General features: G+C 36.6%; 2 protein-coding genes across 9 annotated transcripts in view; one reads left to right on the plus strand and one right to left on the minus strand.

Moving 5' to 3' along the window:
• Positions 1-20,184, minus strand: part of parp2 (poly (ADP-ribose) polymerase 2) — a 24,002-nt gene continuing 3,818 nt past the window's right edge. The window contains exons 1-18 of one of the 2 annotated variants that reach the window (XM_051870014.1): positions 12,005-12,145; positions 11,649-11,722; positions 11,219-11,422; positions 10,975-11,136; positions 9,826-9,896; positions 8,666-8,716; positions 6,868-6,964; positions 6,696-6,771; positions 6,516-6,618; positions 6,275-6,428; positions 5,980-6,118; positions 5,518-5,581; positions 5,203-5,337; positions 4,975-5,102; positions 2,628-2,727; positions 2,420-2,518; positions 487-611; positions 1-401 (exon numbers count right to left, since the gene is read on the minus strand). In XM_051870014.1, coding sequence (XP_051725974.1) covers positions 242-401; positions 487-611; positions 2,420-2,518; positions 2,628-2,727; positions 4,975-5,102; positions 5,203-5,337; positions 5,518-5,581; positions 5,980-6,118; positions 6,275-6,428; positions 6,516-6,618; positions 6,696-6,771; positions 6,868-6,964; positions 8,666-8,716; positions 9,826-9,896; positions 10,975-11,136; positions 11,219-11,422; positions 11,649-11,721 — 1,941 coding nt within the window. In that variant the 5' untranslated portion in view covers position 11,722; positions 12,005-12,145 and the 3' untranslated portion in view covers positions 1-241. Of the gene's footprint in view, positions 402-486; positions 612-2,419; positions 2,519-2,627; positions 2,728-4,974; positions 5,103-5,202; positions 5,338-5,517; positions 5,582-5,979; positions 6,119-6,274; positions 6,429-6,515; positions 6,619-6,695; positions 6,772-6,867; positions 6,965-8,665; positions 8,717-9,825; positions 9,897-10,974; positions 11,137-11,218; positions 11,423-11,648; positions 11,723-12,004; positions 12,146-20,184 lie in introns of those variants that run through there. The other variant, XM_051870022.1, reaches the window with a different exon arrangement.
• mettl17 (methyltransferase like 17) overlaps positions 12,098-20,184 on the plus strand; it is an 18,060-nt gene continuing 9,973 nt past the window's right edge. For 6 of the 7 annotated variants that reach the window (XR_007926149.1, XR_007926156.1, XR_007926151.1 and 3 more), the window contains exons 1-11: positions 12,098-12,289; positions 14,613-14,751; positions 14,887-15,030; positions 15,135-15,222; positions 15,308-15,389; positions 15,466-15,539; positions 16,972-17,066; positions 17,155-17,225; positions 17,321-17,428; positions 19,825-19,893; positions 20,055-20,105. Coding sequence is in view for 1 of the 7 variants with exons in the window: in XM_051870057.1 (XP_051726017.1) it covers positions 12,212-12,289; positions 14,613-14,751; positions 14,887-15,030; positions 15,135-15,222; positions 15,308-15,389; positions 15,466-15,539; positions 16,972-17,066; positions 17,155-17,225; positions 17,321-17,428; positions 18,896-18,934 (918 nt within the window). In the remaining 6 variants the exon portion in view is untranslated. The other variant, XM_051870057.1, reaches the window with a different exon arrangement.

The following is a 20,184-nucleotide window of genomic DNA, read 5'->3' on the forward strand; positions in this document are numbered from 1 at the left end:
GAAAATATAATATTTTGTTTTATTTTTATTAATAATTGCAATATTCCTTTTATGTTAACATAAATATGTCAGCTTCATGTTGCAATAGGAGGTAAAAGAGACATTAACAGAACAATATCCCTTTTTTATTTCAGGATTTTTTTTAGTCTATTCAAAGTCATGAAATATGAGCTACATGCTGTATAACTATAGGGAAGGTCCTTCATCTCAGACTGTAAAGACTGTCAGTGTGCTTAATGCCTCACCACAGCGAAGAGAAGTTAAACTGAACTCGGAGGAGGTACCTCATCTGTACCTGATCAGGGTTATAAACAATGTACTCGTTATAAAGGAGGGTGTAACCTCCTTTCTGCCCCACCCCGGTCTTCACTGAGGGCCCCATGGGTACGGTCACACCATCCCTGAGAGAGAACGAGAAAAATTATTCAGAACTGCACTTATGAGTCATGTAGAACATAAAATGGAAAAACTGAAATGCGGTCTCACAATGTAACATAGTTATTTGGGTCGGGCGCAGTCTGCCCCAGGCCTTTTGTGCTATGTTTCCCAGAAGGCAGTTGGTCAGCACTGTAATCTGCATCCAAAAGTTCATTACTATCCCCAAGGGCAACCTGTGGTGGGAAAATAACGCATCTCTGAAATTTACTCTCCAACGCTTAAAAAGATTTCAATCATTTTTAGCTTTTACATCTTTAAAATAATTGTTAATTATCACTTGTTTTTAAACTAATACTGAAAAAATGTATTACACTTTCCACAAACATATTAAAGGTGCAGTAAGTGATTTTTGAGAAATGCTGTTGAAAGTGGATCAGACGCGTGATTTTTTTTCCCCCCAAACCAGTTCAGTGGAAATCCCACCCTGGAGCCGATTCTAAACATTTCATTGGCCATGTCAATCACAATAACGATTGCCTACACCCAACCCTGATCCCTAAACCTACCCGTCACTGTAACCTCAGTGCCAGTGAAATTGGTTGCAGGGTGGGGATTTCCACTGAACCGTTTGGGAAAAAAAAAAAATCACGTGGATCAGACCAAGCAGCACAACACACTTATAGCCAATCAGCAGTAGGGGGCGTGTCCACTCATGATGGGAGAGGAGAGAGAGTGAGCAAGAGGGAGATTTGAAGAAAGACTGTAGAAAGAGAGATGGCTGAGAGACATTACAAAAAGAGAAAACTTCAAAGGAATATCACTGGAAAAAGAAGGGATATGATCAAGAAGAGCTTTGGGAGGGGGTTGAAAAATCAGAAAATATCAGAAATAAATACTATAAGACAATAAGCTTGTAAAATCCCCATATATATTAGTATTTTAGGGGGATTTTACAATATTTACAGCTAAATTATGCACTATTCATCATCTGTAATACTACAGTGTAACCACTAGATGGCTGTACAGCCCTACATATAAATGTATTACCATGGCTGTGTATTCCTTGTGTGTTGCTGCTTTCAGTCATAATTACTTTGCATGTATTAGGCTTTGCATTTGGACATATATTTAGACATTATTAAAGACTACTTTTTTGTCAAAATTGATATTGTTTTTGATGAGTTTTTTTTTTTTTTTTGTATTGATTTGAAAAAGAGAATATTTGCATTATTATTAGTCAAATCTGGACACAGAAAAATAATTTTAATGTTCATACTAGCTGCATTTCATAGCTTAGTAAAGCAATCAGAATAAAGATTGGTGATATTTCAAAATATGTAATTGAGTGTTTACATACTATGAACAGAGACATGGTCTGTGGTTAAGACATGTCTCTCCTTTTTCCAAAAAAAAAAAAAAAAAAAAAAATCAACCAGCAATTGACAAATTCAGATACAAGTAGCTTTAATGGCATGGTATAAAGGCTTTACAATGCAAAGTCCTTATCCTGCCCAGAATTCACTGTCCCTGTTTCTGTGATTTCATCCATGTTATAACGGTAAACCCGCTCTATTCTGTTCTCGTGCTAGATTTAGTCGAGCTGCATTTAGATTACTGAGGTGAGTGGCGAAAAAATCGTGCTTTCTGCAGTTTAGAAATCGCACATGCTCACATTGTGATTTTATTACAATTTTGATTAATCGCACAGCCCTAGTCTGGAGCTGTTCTGCTGCTGGTGACTAACAATGAAATCTTGGCTGTATATACTCTTGTGTCCTGTGTGTTCAGTTTTTGCAGTTCATCATCTTTGCTTTAATTTTTGGCGAAGCATTATTTTGCTTTGCTTCAGCTATGATAAACATATCTACTCTTGCATTGCATGCTCTTGCATGTATTTTCAGGGCGAGAAAATAAAGGGAGGGGTGTGTATTTTTGGGGTTGATTCCACATAAAGTGTTTCTCAGAAATCGCTCATTGCACCTTTAAGCACATCTGGAAGTGGGAGCAGATTTTTTTGATGTTTAGATACAAAAAAACCAACCTCACTCAGCAACAAGAGTCCCTGGTTGTTCTTCTGATTGGCAAAGCAGTAATTGGCACTTTTAGATGACATGTCAGCAAAGTAGATTCCCTTACCGAACTAGAGGGGGAGGAAAAAGAGAAATGGTTGCAGACGTCTTGTAGACAAAGACTGAAATAGAATTCTTCTATTGATAATATTTGTGTGATTCAGTATCTCTTCATCTCACCATGTATCCGGTCACGGGAGCCTCTGGAGGGGCCACTCGCAGCCCCTGACTCAGGATCCCCACCCAGTTTGTCAGACGAGAGCCATGCCACAGGAGCATCCTGCATCCACACACACAAAGACAACTTCTACTATCTGAAATACATGGCAAGATTGCCTTAATCCAGGGACACACTATACCAGAATCTAAGGGAAATCCTGTTTATATAGAGCATTACATATGAAGTGTAATTAGGGCTGGGCAATAAGGCCAAAAAAATTATCATGATCAAAATTTTCATTTCAGTCGATATCAATAATTATTATGATAAATGTAAAATCTTCTTATCCCAAGTTGATCCTGAGCTCCTGAGTGAAAGCTGTAGAAACCAGACAGTTAAAACTACTCTTTATTGTCAGAACATGACAAAAACAGGTGAACATTTCACAAATCTGAAATATAAGTTATAACGTTCAAAACATTTATAATGCTAAAATATTTTTTCTTGATTTTTTGCATGAGTAAACTTAAGCAAAAAGTATTTTTCCTTAAAAAAAAAAAAAAAAAAAAAAAAAAAATCTAAACAGAAATAGTTTCTGCATATTCTAACAGGCGATAATTTGTGTTGCCTGACTTTGATGATGCCTATCTTCAGCACAGTTTGCAGTGCAGGCTACAATTATTAAAGTGTTAGTTCACCCAAAAATGAAATTTCTGTCATTAATTACTCACCCTCATGTCGTTCCACACCCGTAAGACCTTCGTTCATCTTCAGATCACAAATGAAGATATTTTTGATAAAATCCGATGGCTCAGAGAGGCCTCCATTGACAGCAAGATAATTAACACTTTCAGATGCCCAGAAATCTACTAAAGATGTATTTAAAACAGTTCATGTGACTACAGTGGTTCAACCTTAATGTTATGAAGCGACGAGAATACTTTTTGTGTGCCAAAAAAACAAAATAATGACTTTATGCAACAATATCTAGTGATGGGCGATTTCAAAACACTGCTTCATGAAGCTTCAAAGCTTTACGAATCTTTTGTTTCGAATCAGTGGTTCGGAGCATGTATCAAACTGCCAAAGTCACGCCCCCCAGTGGTGAACCATTGAAATTTCGAAACACTTATGACGTAATGAAGCCTCGTTTACTGAAATCAGGTGACTTTGGCAGTTTGATACATGCTCCGAACCACTGATTCGAAACAAAAGATTCGTAAAGCTTCATGAAGCAGTGTTTTGAAATCGCCCATCACTAAATATTGTTAAATAAAGTCGTTATTTTGTTTTTTTTTGGCGCACAAAAAGTATTCTCGTCGCTTCATAACATTAAGGTTGAACCACTGTAGTCACATGAACTGTTTTAAATACGTCTTTAGTAGTTTACTGGGCATCTGAAAGTGTTAATCATCTTGCTGTTAATAGAGGCCTCACTGAGCCATCAGATTTTATCAAAAATATCTTGATCAAAAATTTGTGTTCTGAAGATGAACAAAGGGTGTCTTACGGGTGTGGAACGACATGAGGGTGAGTAATTAATGACAGAATTTTCATTTTTGGGTGAACTAACCCCTTAATAATATTTGATGTTTTGTCTCTTAGAAATGCACATTTGACAGTAGCTTGAGTTGGGATGCAGATGTAAATTTATGTTCATTAACAAAAACAGTAACATCTGTAAAAATGGTAACAACCTCATTTTTAAAGGGTAAAATTTAAATATTCTGACTGTTTGAGTTTCGGACTCTACTTAAAATTAACCAGTGGTCAACCATTGTATCATCCATCAGGTAAAACCACGCATAGCCTATAGCACCTCACTACCATAATAAAAATTAACTATACATGGTATTTGTTATGAAAAACAGTAGCCTTAAATAAATTTTTTAGTGTTAATTCAAATGCACAAATGCTATAACATAAAAAATACTGTAATTATATTCCATTACTCCTTCAATACATGTCTGATGGTGATTTGTAGATTGAAAAACGTTCTAACTGGATCGTTCATGGCACAGTATTTCTTGTGTCTGTCAGTGCTGTTGAGAATATCAGCACTGTTTGAACTAGTTTAAAATCACAGAAACATTCGTGTTCATCCCTTAATTCAAGTGTTTCTCACTGGATCTCACAGCGTGTTTTAGTTGTCACGTGATCGAGACCGATCAGCGAGTAAATGCATCTAATAAGCTCGCGCTGCCGTTTGAGCCGAGCGGATAAATGGCCTGTGTGACACTGTTCAAATGAGTAGCGCTGTTTCACTTCCCTTTCGGTACATAAGCAGTATATCAAACTTTTGTTATAACTGTATTGAATTATCATTTTAACGCCTCAATAAGTGTAATTGAGGAAGGTGGCTTGTACCTGTTTTTCATCTCAGAGTGGAAGATGTCCTTCTCGCCCTCTTTCTCCACAGCAAAGATGTCCAGAATAGTCATTGTGTAGTCAGTATGGGTGGGTGCATGAGTGGACTGAAGATACTTCTCTATAACCTACACAAAGACAGACAGTTTTAAAATCGACAAGTCACGTTTTTAACATCCGCCATGCAAGATTTTACTATTAAGATGCTATTTCAACCATGTACTGTACCTTGTATTCATTGCTGTGAGAATTCAGTGGCTCCAGTCGACATTGTAGAGAGCGATAATGTCTGTCCACAGGATGCTCATCACTCTGAACACTGGACTGAACCATTTTCACTGCTATCTGAATGTCACTTAGAGCCTAAAATACAAAACAACGACAGAATTTTCTTTTTTCGTGTGTGAATTATTCCTTTTTGTCTGTACAAACTGACTATAAACATACAATTCAATGAGAATGCAGTGAAATATAAATTGTCAAACCACTTTCAGCATCAGCAATATTTTCCGTAAAAGCTGAGCAGCGATTACAATGTCACACCTCAAGCAAAGCGATTTTCTCCTTTAGCTCTTCCTCTGTGCGTATTATGGGGGGTGTCCGCAACCTAAATGAGGATCAAGTAGTCAGGAAACACAAAAATACACACACACAGTGGTAAATGTAAAATATGAGTCAAAATTAATCTTCATTGTCACATGATCCTTCAGAAATCATTCTAATATGCTGATTTGGTGCTCAAGAAAACATTTATTATTATTATCATCATCAATACAAATGCTGTAAACAGTTGTGCTGCTTAATGTTTGTGAAAATCTTGATATTTTTTTTAGGATTCTTAGATTAATAGAGAGACCAGCATTTATTTGAAAACTTTTGTAACATTATAAAGTACTTGCTGTCACTTTTGGTCAAATTAATGCATCCTTTCTGAATTAAAGTATTTATTTGAAGAAAAAAAAAAATCATAATGACCCCAAACTTTTGAACGGTAATGTAACTTACCCAAAGTCATGGGGGATACGAGTGTAAAACTGGTTGCATGCTTCCAAGAGTTGTTTATTACTATTCTTCCTCTTTAAACACTCTTCAATCCTCTTCAAGGAGGAGTAGCCGGCTCTTATTTGCTCTGTAGTTAGTTTTCCTTTAGGAATAAAATAAAATAAATTATTTACTTTGTTTAATTTGCAATGGTTTCACACAAAAATGTTTTTAGTTTATTGGCTTGAATACATGCTTCATCACAAAGAATGTGCAAGATTCATTTCATAATTTGGTACACAAATGCACACACACTCACCAAGCGGGGCTTTTTTGGTATCAAACTTCATCTCTAGCACATATTCCTCCATGGCTTTAATGTCACATATGAGCTCTAGGAGAGACTGGACCTTGCTGTTCAGCTGGCATTGCTTTTGTTGAATAGAAGAATCTATCACATCCTTGTCCTTCTCCTGGTGAAAGGAAAAAATATGTTTTAATATGACTAAAGAAGAATGGAACATAAATGCAATGGATTGGGAGCAAAATTGTCTTCCTACCTTGTCTTCAATGCTGTAGTCTACAAATACCATGTCATATTTTCCTGCAACTTTCTCAAAATTTGCTCGATGCTCCCACTCATTCTTGGTCTTGTCAAAGAATCTGAGTATAAACAGATTATATGCTGATTCTTCCACTCATATCATACATGATGATATACAAGTAAAAGATAAACTTACTTCTTTTTGAAGGTGTCTTTGGCCTGAGCTAGATTCCCCCCACAGTTAACCAAGCTGTTCTGTCCTACTTTACCCACTGAAGAGAAAAACAACAAGAACATGGATGATAATAAAACATCACGATAGCAAAGGTGAGCCTGGTACAGAACATCTGAGGTGTTTCTGCACATACCTCGTCCCCACCGCATCCACACACTGTACGCTTTTGCACTGTCATCCTGAAGAAGCTGGATCAGGTAATATTTATTATTGTTGAACTGAAGATTAGTCTGTAACGCAAGAGTGAAATAAAAAGATGTCACACAATGTCAAAAAAAAAAAGTATCATGGTTTCCACAAAAAACGTTTTCAACATTGATAATAATAATAAATGTTTCTTGAACAGCAAATCAGCATATTAGAATGATTTCTGAAGGATCATGTGACACTGAAGACTGGAGTAATGATGCTGAAAATTCAGCTTTGATCACAGGAATAAATTACTTTCTAAAAAATATATTAACCCCTTAAGTCCTGAGGGTATTTTCAGAGTTTTTTTTCCTGAGTGACACAAAAAAGTAAAGACTCGTAACTATAGCAAGGAGAGTCAAAAGGTCGGTATCGTTTGAAAGGAAACTTAAGTTTTTAAATAAAAACATTTAAATTTGGACATTCTCATGCTGAGAAACTGCAAATAAACAGCAAAAAATAAAAGTTTGCTCATATATTTCATATTTGACATGCAATAAGGTAGGAGGAGAATTCTTTTTTGGCAATGTTCCTCTTTATGTGAGCTGTATCTGGATCAAATTTCATGCTGATCCCATAAAGAAATCAAAAGTTACAGCATTTGGAACCAAGATAGCCTTTTTGTTTATCTATTGGCGCCCCCTGATGAGCATTTTTAAAATCGTTCTTTCACATGGAGTAACTTGTGATCGGCTTATTGGATTATTTGATCTTGGACTCATTTCAGACGGGAGAATCCACTTTAAGTAATGATGTGCCGTTTTCTACAATCTATGCATGTTTCATGAAGTTATAAGCCAAAATGCCACGTGATAGCTACATTTTAGTATTAGTATTAGTTAGCATCTGTGCACCAGTGGGGTTTTATGTGTCGTAATTGCGTGATTAAGAATCTGCTGTAAATAATGATGTTTTTTTCCACAATCAGAACATGTTTTTTGATGTTACGAGCAAAAACGTGACATAAGTTCTGCATCGGTTTATTATTTACACAAGGGTCTTACGGGGCTTCACGTACAAAAACTCGCTCAAGTTTAGTCAAAGCCTAAAACAATTATACTCGTTGTATTCTACTCCGTGAGACCTTTCAAGTGACATATAACACATGATTATCTGAGCTGTATGATGCTTTTGACACATTGGAGTACATAGTAAAAAAATATATTTTCTAAATTATGATTTTTTTTTTATTATTATTATTATTATTTTTCAGCAAATAACTCAACAGTACTTAGGAGTTAATCAAATACATTCATTGTAAAGTTCAGACTCTAAGCTTTCAAATGACACCTATTTTGTGATTATCTAGGCAGGAGTTTTGAAAAATATGATTATTAATTTTTTTTTTATAGCTAGGTGGCGCCTGCAGGCGGTATACTCAGTTTTAGAGTGATAACTCAGCACTCATTAAGAGTTGAACAAAATGCATTAAAATGGATGCATTAAAAAGCTGAGTTTCTAAGCCTTAAAATGATACCTATTTTGTGTTATTCCTGTCAGTGGTTGCTTAGTAATTTGATTATGAATTTTTTCGCTGGGGTTGGTGTCCCGCCGACGGGACACTTCGGGCTTAAGGGGTTAAAATAGAAAAGCTATTTTAAATTGTAATAATATTTCACAATATTAAAATACTTACTGTATTTTTGATCAAATAAATGCAGCCTTGGTGAGCAGAAGAGACACTAAAAAAATCGTACCGAACCTAAACTTTTGAACAGTGACGTAAAATCTTTCATATTCACCTGATTCAGCATAACATCATATACATCGGCGCCCTCACTGTAGACGTGAGCCTGTGAACAACCAAAGAAAAGAAAGAATGTCTTAAAACAAACTTAAAGGCGACCCTATAGACTTTGTGTGCCAGAGAAACAAGCGCACAGCCATCTTTAGAATTTTTCAGTTTTTGCGGTAGCTCTGTATATTTCTATGGCATCGCTGTTGAAGAGTAATTAGCTGGTGAAGTGGATTTACTTATTGTAATGTAGAGTAAACAAAAGTTTGAAGCATAACAAATGTCAGTGAAGATTTTAAAACGAGCGGTTCATTCATGAATCCATAATATCTTTCCTTCATGCTGTGAAAACACAAACTGGAAGACAAAACACAACAGGCCTCGTTTATGAAATGTTGCGCAGAAACCGTCCTAAATTTGATCTTACAATGATTTCTCAGATGTGCATAAAATTAACGTACACACAGAAAAGGAGCGTACGCCTCTCTTTCAGATGTGAAATCTATAAATCACAGATGATCTTGAATGGTTTCAGTTCTCCGCATTTAAACGACACCTAATTAATGTCATTTACATATAAAAAGATCACCAGTCATCGTCCAAATCCTTTAATTTAGAATGGCGAGCTGCAAAAATAGCTTAGATTTCCAAAAACCTGCAGTAATCTTACAAGGAAAAGTGCGTAAGTGCGTATCAAATCTGTGCTTATCTGTGCTTTATAAATGAGGCCCAACGAGCGCAATGCTGAAAAGGGGCGGAGCAAACAGCCATTATGTTTTTTGTGGGCGGAGCTGGCAGAAAATGACAGTTCTGCAGTAGCAGTCTGTGGAAGCCAAGGAATTAAAGAATAAAAAAAACTTAATTTCAAGTTTTTATATCACAATTCTGACTTTTTTCACGCAAATCCGAGTTTATATCTCACAATTCTTAGAAGGAAAAACAGAATTGTGAGATTTACTTATTTTTTCCTCAGAATTGAAGAATAAAGATCGAACTGGGAGATATAAAACACGCAAATGCAAGAAAAAAAGTCAGAATTGTGAGATAAAAATGTTATAGGCTATGTTTATGTAAAACGTTATAGGCTTAAATTTTATTTAATGCTGTAACTGCTATATATGTATCTAACTGTGATGTCTGCTCAAAAATGGTCTATAAGGAAATTACCTTTCCAATTTTAGCCTTGCATTCCGGATCAACCGGGGCTTTTCCCTTCATAACCACCGTCTTCACAACCTCTACAAACAACAGTTAAAGTCAAACTGAAAAGTCAATAATGTAGGACAGGACATATTTTATTTTAATTGAAAGGGATTTGGAAGGTGTCTTAAAGGGTTAGTTCACCCAAAAATGAAAATTCTGTCATTAATTACTCACCCTCATGTCGTTCCACAACCGTAAGACCTTCATCGTTCATCTTCAGAACACAAATTAAGATATTTTTGATGAAATCCGACGGCTCAGTGAGGCCTGCATTGACAGAAAGATAATTAACACTTTCAGATGCCAAGAAAGCTACTAAAGACATATTTAAAACAGTCCATGTGACTACAGTGGTTCAACCTTAATGTTATGAAGTAACAAGAATACTTTTTGTGCACCAAAAAAAATATATATATAATGACTTTATTCAACAATATCTAGTGATTGACGATTTCAAAACATTGCTTCATGAAGCTTCGAAGCTTTACGAATCTTGTTTCGAATCAGTGGTTCGGAGCCTGTATCAAACTGCCAAAGTCACGCCCCCCAGTGGTGAACCATTGAAATTTCGAAACACTTATGACGTAACGAAGCCTTGTTTACTGAAATCACGTGATTTTGGCAGTTTGATACATGCTCCGAACCACTGATTCGAAACAAAAGATTCGTAAAGCTTCATGAAGCAGTGTTTTGAAATCGTCCATCACTAGATATGGTTGAATAAAGTCATTATTTTGTTTTTTTGGCACACAAAAAGTATTCTCATCACTTCATAATATTAAGGTTGAGCCACTGTAGTCACATGAACTGTTTTAAATACATCTTTAGCACCTTTCTGGGCATCTGAAAGTGTTAATTATCTTTCTGTCAATGGAGGCCTCACTGAGCCATCGGATTTTATCAAAAATATCTTAATTTGTGTTCTGAAGATTAACGAAGGTCTTACGGGTGTGGAACGACATGAGGGTGAGTAATAAATGACAGAATTTTCATTTTTGGGTGAACTAACCCCTTAATTTGACAGGTGATTGAAGGAGAGGGGTTGAAAATAAATAAGAGGGACTGGTAACATCAGACAAAAATGAAAGTCGACATTTATTAGGGAAGCATCACCTTCACATTCCTCTTTTACAAGGGGCTTGGCTTTGTTCACTTTTTGACTCCTCCCTTCTTTGCGTCTTTTGGAAACGGGTTGCTCCTCTTCCTCCTCTTTCTCTTCTTTAATCGGAACAACACCTGCAGCTCCATTATTACCATTCAAAGCATCCGGAGCTTCTGCAATACAACAAATCAGCCGCTATTAGTTTTCTCTGCCAGACACTGATGCATAATCAGGTGGAAATACACACAGACGCACCTGACTTCACTTTCTGAAGGCGTATTTTTCGCTTGTACTTGGTGACAGTGTTAGTCTGAGTCATTTTCACAAGATCCACTTCATAACCAGGTCCAAGAACCAGTGACACCGACTTTTCACCAGCCTGCTTTGCTGAATCCAGCTGGACACAGACAGCTGGAGGATACGGTTCCCACTCATCATCGTCCCCCTTCCACTGCCAAACTGAAAGAATAAAGACTTGTATTCTGATAATCACTCTTATGTGAAATATGAAAAACAGTGTGACCCATACAGCAGATTAAATACAATCAAATTGGTGTGGCTATGCTACGCAATTATACATTTACTTGGAAAATCATTTAGTGTGAATTGCCAATGTTTGATGCTTCATTAGGTGACTAACAGACTTTAGCTGCTGATTGTGAAACTTTAAGTTGTTTTGACATACCCGTCTTCGTCTCTGAAGCGTCACTGCCTGAATCAGCCACAGACTTGCTTCGGGAACTCCTTGTTCGCCGCATGCTGTCAAAAAAAAAGCTAAAATGAAAGGGAACGTTTCCTGTAAATGTCACTCAGCAGTGACTCACGTATCAGTATGAAGTAAACTCAATTATTCAGATACGAGGTGATGTAATTTATGAGTCTGTATCCACTTCCTCATCATCTACATGGAGCGCGACACAGCCATGGAGATGGCGCCAAAACAATTTAAGACAAATGTGTGAACAAAACATACGTTAAAGCCACAACTTTCTCTTGGTAAAATTTAAATAATCACAAGTTTAAATGGTTTTCAACACCAACCTGAGAAATTTTGGATGGCGCCAAAAGTATAATAACTCGGACCTGTTGTCTAGTAGGAACGAATTTACCACAGCTTCTTTCTACACGGATTTATTTTGAAGTCGTGTTGCCGACGACCACATGAGCACGCGACAGTACATAGTGACCGATGTTAACATATATAGTGACTGTAAACAGCATCTAATGTGTATTAATCGTGAATAAAACATGTATTTACTGGGCAGCCGAGTGTATGTTAAATGTTCAAGATGCCATTTTGCTTTATGTTTGAGAGAAGCGCAGCGGGTGAGTATATCCGTCATATATCTTAAATATGAATATTGACAGAATTATTAAGAACAAAATATATTAATAATAAGTAAAAGAGCGGAGGGAGAGTAGTCTGAATTGGGTTCTAGCATCTTGTGCTAGCTCACACATTGAACTCGTTCGCCAGCCGCGAGTGTTTCCAAGTCAGCGGGGATCGCATCAGTTGCGCATGTGTCAACGTCTCGTGCGAGAACACCGCGCTGTGACCCATGTTTTCTGAGCGCTCGCTCATCTATTCAGATGATGTCCTGTGAGGACAGCGAGTGGCTCTTGTCTCAGACCTCAGAAATGACAAGGAGACAGCCTAACGCAATACAAAGTCAATGGAGACGGTTGGATTGTTTTCCCCCCTCTCCCCGGTGTGGGCGTGGCCTAGCTCCCTTATATACCATGCGAGTAACGCTATTCGTTTAAATAATGGTAAGGGGTGTAATACTTGTTCGTAATTTTTTTTTTGTCTGACTAAAATAGTTTCTTGAGAAAAGGTATTTTTGTGTTGTTTGAACGAGTTAATCTGAGTCAAAGAATTAAAGAATGAGAATATGTTAATTGCTGCGCAGTGATTGGTTAAACTTTTGACCAATCACACGTTGATATGTGAGGTGTATCATTAAAAACGCAGGACGTGATGCATCACATCTCTATGACACTTATTGTGAATGATTCATTGATCAACCTTTTTCCAAAGAAATGACTTTCCTTCTTGGTAACCAGCTGTCACTTACTTGAAAAGCAATGTTAACTGAAAAAAAAAAATCTTAAAAGTATTTTATTACAGTATTTTATTACATTTCTCATTTTCGTTTAGTTTAACTAAAGCTAAAAAAAAATTAATAAAACTATATAGACATTTTTTTTTTTTTTTAGAAAAAAATCAAAATATTAATAAAAAATATAGCTGCAAGCAGTAATTATTGGGGCCTAGCACAAAGAGCACGATAAGCTGTGCCAAAATGGCTGGGAGCATCAGAATAACAAGCAAGTAACGACATTTTAAAATGATTTTAGGCAAATTGGCTGAAAAATACAGTCATAAGAAATAGGATTGAAAGGTTTATAACAGTCGACCAATAGGTGTCGCTGTTACCAAATTAATGTGGTATGGTCAGAGTGAGGTGGCAATGACACTTGCAAAGTTTGGTGTCAATATGCCAAAGCATTAAATCAGACAAACGGTCTAGGAGGAGTTCGAAAAAGTAGGTTTTGAAAGAAAATCAAAATGGCAGACAGGAAGTTTTACCAAATATGGCAAAATTGATATCTATGTTTTCGGCATGACCAAGGAATCTGTTAAGACCAGTTTCTTTAAAATAGGCTAATTTATTAAAAAGTTATTAGCATTTTTGTACATTTTTTAATTATAACTTTTGATCACAAGGTGGTGCTGCCCTGAAACTTTTTGAGTACTGTCAGGGCATAGTGTCGAAGGCACATACCGAGTTTTGTAACGATACGCTAATGCGTTCATAAAATACAGCATTTTATGACAAAATTAAAAATGGGCGATGCACCAAAATGGGCATATGGGAAAGTTGGATATCATTCGACTCAACATGATGCCTCGAATCTAACGAGACCACTTTTTTGGACAAACCGTTCAGAAGTAATAAGCAAAAATAGCCATTAGGTGGCGCTGCACTGAAAAGTTACCTCAGTTCATGCTTGTGATGACATGGACCAAGTTTGGTCTGAATACGTTAAAGTGTTGAGGAGATACAGCCTTACGACTATTTTAAGTAAAATTCGTTTGCGAGTTATTCGAAAATGGTTTGACGAATCAATGTGAATTCCATAACTTTTTGTCGGCATGGTCTGAAGATGATCTGGTTCAATTTTAGTGAAAATCAGAGCAACAGCCTAGGAGGAGTTCGAAGAAGTAGGTTTTTGGAAAATTCAAAATTGAATCAAATCATCTTGAGCCAAGTATTTTGTTTCTAGCCGTTACGGTTCAGAAGTTATTAGCGTAAACGTGAGTGCAACTTTGGACAGCTGGTGGCGCTAGAGGGATTGAGTTAGAGACTCCAAATTTGCTATGGACACAGTTCAAACTGGCCTCTATCTGTGTGCCAAATGTCATAACTTTCCTGCAAGTGGTTCTACGTTCTGCCACAGACTTACTGAGCAGAAACGGAAGAAGAACAATAAGAACAACTGCGCATCTTCGTTGCTTGGCCCCTAACTATAATAGTATCTCAATCAATGATACTAAAATACTGCCTTCCCCTCCAACCAGCTGCTATGTCCTTGTGTGTTGAGTTTAATAGTTGTAGCATTTACATTCGTTTTTCCTTTTTTAAAGTGTCAGAGTTCTGCAGCACCTCTGGAACAGGCCGACTTCTTGAAAGGTGCTCCTCATCGAAATCACCCAGGTGTGACAAACCTCAAAACAGTGCACCTGCCGGAGCAACTGCAGGTAGCAGCACAATCCGTCTTACAAGGTAAATGAACATTGATCCACCACTCTATTTTAGTACTTTGATCAAATTAGTCTGTGTTCTGAAATGCACATTTCAATCTCATTTCGCTATAGTGGTGTGTGTAATTGCTCTTATATGCCTTTATTTGATATTTAGGGGCAGATGTCAAAAGTCTGACTGAAAGGGCACATAAGCTGTCCAACTTCCTTTGGAGCAGGAAGCGGGCGATAGAAACCTCACAACTCAGGGAGAAAGCCAGCTTTTTCGAGAGGAAATTTTTGGAGCAAGAGAGAGATAAAGGTGAGTTATCGATGAAAGAGAGAATAAAGAGATGTCATAAAAACCACACTGACTGTTCACTGAAGACTTTGAATAAAACAGTTATCATTAAATATTTCCTTCAGATGGCAATGACCACAAACTAGAGGCTCGAATAAGAAACAGAGTATTATCTGAACTGAGAAAAACGACATACCACAGGACTCCCCTAAGGTACAAATACATCATCTGTATGGAGCATCTGTCATAGAATGGGACTGTGAGGTTTTTATTGGATTTATTGCTGGCCTGTTTCAAGGTACAACGAAGATCTTGGGTTGGTGTATATGGCTGCTAGACTGGCAGGTGGTTATGCTGCTGTCCTCAGAGCATTACATGAGGTATTTAATGCACATTAACAGTCGTTTCTCTGCATTTATTTTCTGTCGTAAACTGTCTTTCTGATATACATCTTAGATTAAGAAGAGAGATCCTTTGTTTGTACCATATTCTCTAATGGACTTTGGATCAGGACTCGGAACTGGTACATGGTGAGTATGATTTAGATATTGATATTTTAATATTATAAAGTGATGGTGAAAGAAATGGTGTAGCGCCAAATGTATATCCACAGTCCAACGTCACAAAACTTACTGTATAAATCCAAAAGGATCCGCACACAACGAATAAGACTCCAACTGTTTATTACTATAACAGAGGCCTCAAAAAGACATGCAAAAAAGTGCTGTAAAGTGGAAAAACATTTTCTAGATCAACTCGGATACACACCTGCGTCCATTTAAAGTGTGTAATCAGGGCCAAAAATTAACCAAGTGGCAAATGCGAGTAAAAATCAGCGCATAGCAGCGGTGTCACTTTTTATGAATTCTAACAATGCATGAACGTGAACAAACGAGTACGACGCTCGGGACAGTTGACGGGCCGAAAGATTAAGCCTTGATCATTTAAATATTCAAGCGCAAGAAGACGCGAAAGGGAACTCAATTCGTTACTCGCATGTAAATACTAAATTGAGCTCTATTTCACGTCTTCTGTGTTCTTGTCTTGAGCGACCAAATTCACACTAAATTATGTCAAAAATAGCGAGTATCCTAGTAAACATTGTCGGTAATGTCATAAGTGAACGTAAACAGTTGAGAAAGTAAACGCATGTGTACAGTATCAGTGTATTAGATCCGTGCATTCGCTCTTAAAGTGACAGCAGCCTAATATTCCTGCTGCTGTCTGTTTTTAATGCTAATCAAACAACAAACGACAAAGAAAAAATCACTTACTGCTCTTGACTGAATAACTTTTGTAACTTTATTAAGGATTAATTAATAAGGGTGTTTAATTTATACAGTGAAGACTATGCAGTGTTAATTTACAGTCGCTTACTTTATTAAATTCCTGTACCTGAAAACTACTGTCAGACCTACCTGTTTATTTCATTTGTATCTTTGTTATATTGTATTTATTTGTGCTTTTGCTTGTAATGTGAATTATTTGTTCTTATTTTAGTACTGACTGTTTACTTGTCTTTAATAATGTTTTAAATTTATATTAGTTAGGCTAGTAGTTTTAGCTGTGGTATCGAAATAGAAAATAGAGAGTTGTGAATTTTCACTGTTATCTAAAATTTTAGTGTCATGGCTGATAAAAAATATATATGGCCGGCCATTGGCAAGTTAGTTTTAGGCCCTGTGCACAATATTATCGTAGACATCCTAATATATATGCAGGCACAGTAAAAGCCAGGATAAAGTCATTATCATTATCACAAACAAGTCGTGTATATTTGTCATAATTATATCTATGTCAGTGAATTATGTACATTCTCAGAACATTAGAATATTATAAAGTGAAAAGAACCCATTGGAGGCATATAAATACGACTGATTTATTGTGGTATTTATTAACTTGCTTTGAAAGATGCATGCTTTAAGATTAGTGTATATATTTCTATTTTATTCTTTGTCTCAGGGCATCACACTCACTCTGGGGAGACTCTCTGAAGGAGTATGTTTGTGTAGACAGCTCTGGAGACATGAACACCTTGGCAGAACAACTTCTTAGAGGTAAGATCATTCAGTCAAACTTTTAAGCACAGTGTTACCCTATATAAACAGATCTACAGACAAAAATTTGTTTGTTTGTCCCAAACAGGGGGCAGTGAGATGGATAATCCAGTAATCAAACAAGTATATTTCCGCCAGTTCCTCCCTGTTTCTCCTAAGGTATCTTCAGCTGGCATCTTTAATTGAATTTATTTGCCCAAATGATACATTGCTTTTACACAACTGAATAAAACAAAGGTATTTCCTTTCCACAGGTGCAGTTTGATCTTGTGGTAGCTGCTTTCTCTTTGTCAGAACTGGACACACTGAACGAGCGACTGAACGTTATTTTCACACTTTGGAGAAAAACCAACTCCTACCTTGTGAGTGATGATGCTCGAGTTAACTAATTTCATAAATTATGGAACTGTGACATTGAATATAGTTTTTTTTACTATCTTGCAGTGTTGCTATTGTTAAACTACTAAAAATATTTTTGTTAATCGAAATAAAGCTGAAACAAAAAAAAATTTTAAAAAATTGGAAATGTTTAAATTCATGTACTAAAATGAATGAAAACTAAAAGCTATACTGTCCGACCAAAAAAAAAAAAAAAAAAGTCGCTGTTTGGATTTAAATAGGCAAATGCTTAAGAGTCTATGACTGGATCATTATTGCACTGATTATTATGTTTCTAGCATGTTATATGGTTGGCAACGGTTCTTTTAACCCTTAAAGATGGAGTGTGTAGCCTTTTCATTTCTTAAACAACCATGTAGGAAGACACTGTAGGGGATTTTACAGTTAATGACCCAAGGGCCAGATATGATGAGAGTTTAAATCAATTGAAGAAAATTTCACTGAACCCTCATCCAGGGTGCCAGTTGTTGGTTGTTCACCAATACTGATCTGTAACCGAGAATACCAGCGCACATACACAGATACATAGCTTCATCAAGGTTGAAGTTGAGCTCTAACTCTAAACAGGATACTTCCCCAAAACATATTGATAACATGTTTTTTCCCATAGTAAGAAGTACAAACACTCTAGTGATTGAGGTTGAACAGGAAAATAAATACTTTAACATACGCTTGAAGAAGTCATTCAAATCATTTAGTATTTAGAAGGATGAATGTTGATTAATAGCTTGATTATAAATCACTCAAAGGATATACACTGAAGCGACAGTGGAATCTAGAATCTTCAAGTTCAACACATCACGGCCATATTCCAGAATGACAAACGTTGTGATGTTATTTCCATCAAGAGGTGCATCAATTTTTGGTCAAGATCTTGTATTGACAATGCAAGAGGTGAGCACTCTGTAAAGTCTCCTCCAGCACATCCCAACGACGTTTCAATGAGTTTAAAGTGCCAATTCATGTGTGAAAATGATTCTTCGTGCTCCTCCTTCATGCATACTTTCACAATTTGAGTCTGATGAATCTTGACATGTCATCCTGGAATATGGACATGATGTGCCTTTCTACATGGTTGTGTAAAGCATGCAGTCCATAGCTTTTTTTTTTTTTTTGGTTAAAAATGATCCAAAATCAGTTTTGAGCAAGTACATAACCAGCCAGTGTTCAAAACTATCTCCTTACCTTAGCCCGATTCACAACGGTAAGCTTGTAATAATGTTTTATAATTCGAGCGGTACTGGTGGGTTTCCGTGGGAAATTCGAGCATGCAGCCGTTCGTCTTTGCGTCATTACGTCACGTCTGTATACATAAAGAACGAGTCCCAGCTAGTCGGCTATATCGCATGTGAGGATGCTGCAGGTGGCTGATCATTTATAGCCTTTTCTCACAGCAGCTGAAATATTTAAACTTATCATTTTGATGGCAGATTGTAATCCAGAAAGGTCCAAATGACAATCAACAGTGACAACTGGAGATTCACCCGTAGTCAAAAGCAAAAGACTTCAGACTGCGGAGTGGCTACAGAAATTGAAATCTACAGCTAACGCTAATACACACTAAATACACATAGTCACGCAATGCTGATGTTGTTAACATTAACAGTTTGAGAACAAAATATAACAATAATAATAATTTGAACAGTTTGACGTGATCCGAGCTAAGCGATCGTTAGATTTAATCACCATTGGCAGCGCGATTTATTGTAATGCTTTTTTTCCTCAGTTGGTCAGAACAAAAGTGGCAGACATGTTACTTACTTGTTCAGATGACATTTTCCGGCAAAAATTCTTATTTTGGTCATACTTCAAGATGCAGAATCTGTGATTCTGAAGTACAGTATCGACACCGCTGTGGTGACTGACAGCAAACATTAGATTCATCTGCGCTGAGGAGCCGTGCCGAGGCACAACCCACGTAAAGATGATAATTCCGCAAATAACTGCGATTGCAGGTTTCAAACAGAGATGGCGACAAAGAGGCAAAACTTACAGACTGCAGCTAAATGAGAAGCTACACACTCCATCTGTTAGGGTTAAAAGAACTGTTCCCAAACATATAACATGCTAGAAACATAATAATCACTGCAATAATGATCCAGTCATAGACTCTTAAGCATTTGCATATTTAAATCCAAACAATGACTTTTTTTTTTTGGTCGGGCAGTGTACATAGAAAAATAAAAAACAAACAAAAATGACAAAAACACTTCATAAAAATACTAAAATGAAAATGAAAACTAAAAAAATAAAAATAAAAGCTAATTCAAAATATTAATAAATACTTTATATAAAAAATAGTAAAATAACACTGCTGTCTAAACAGAATTACGGTTTCCTAATGCAGTTCTTTGTACAGGTATTGGTGGAGAATGGAACCAAGGATGGCCACCAAATCCTTATGGAGGCCAGAGATGCTATACTTAACGTATGATCTGAGGTTTTTTTTTTTTTTGCTTTATGTCAGTTTGCTAAAATATGTCTTTCTGTTTGAAGTGGTACTTATAGAACTGCAACTTTCAAAAGTCTTCAGAAATATCAGAAAGTGTCTGTTGTGATTTCTCTCAAACTTCTGCTGAATAACTATAGAGAGAAGAGGAGGTACAGCATGACTTGAGGAGACCATCAGTATTTGCCCCTGTGCGTTGAAACATCATCATTATTTGTTCCATTAATGTGGTATATTAATATGTGGCTGACATTATCTACTGCTGGGTTT

Source organism: Ctenopharyngodon idella, chromosome 2 (genome assembly GCF_019924925.1).
Source record: "Ctenopharyngodon idella isolate HZGC_01 chromosome 2, HZGC01, whole genome shotgun sequence".
Classification (NCBI taxonomy): Eukaryota; Metazoa; Chordata; class Actinopteri; order Cypriniformes; family Xenocyprididae; genus Ctenopharyngodon; species Ctenopharyngodon idella.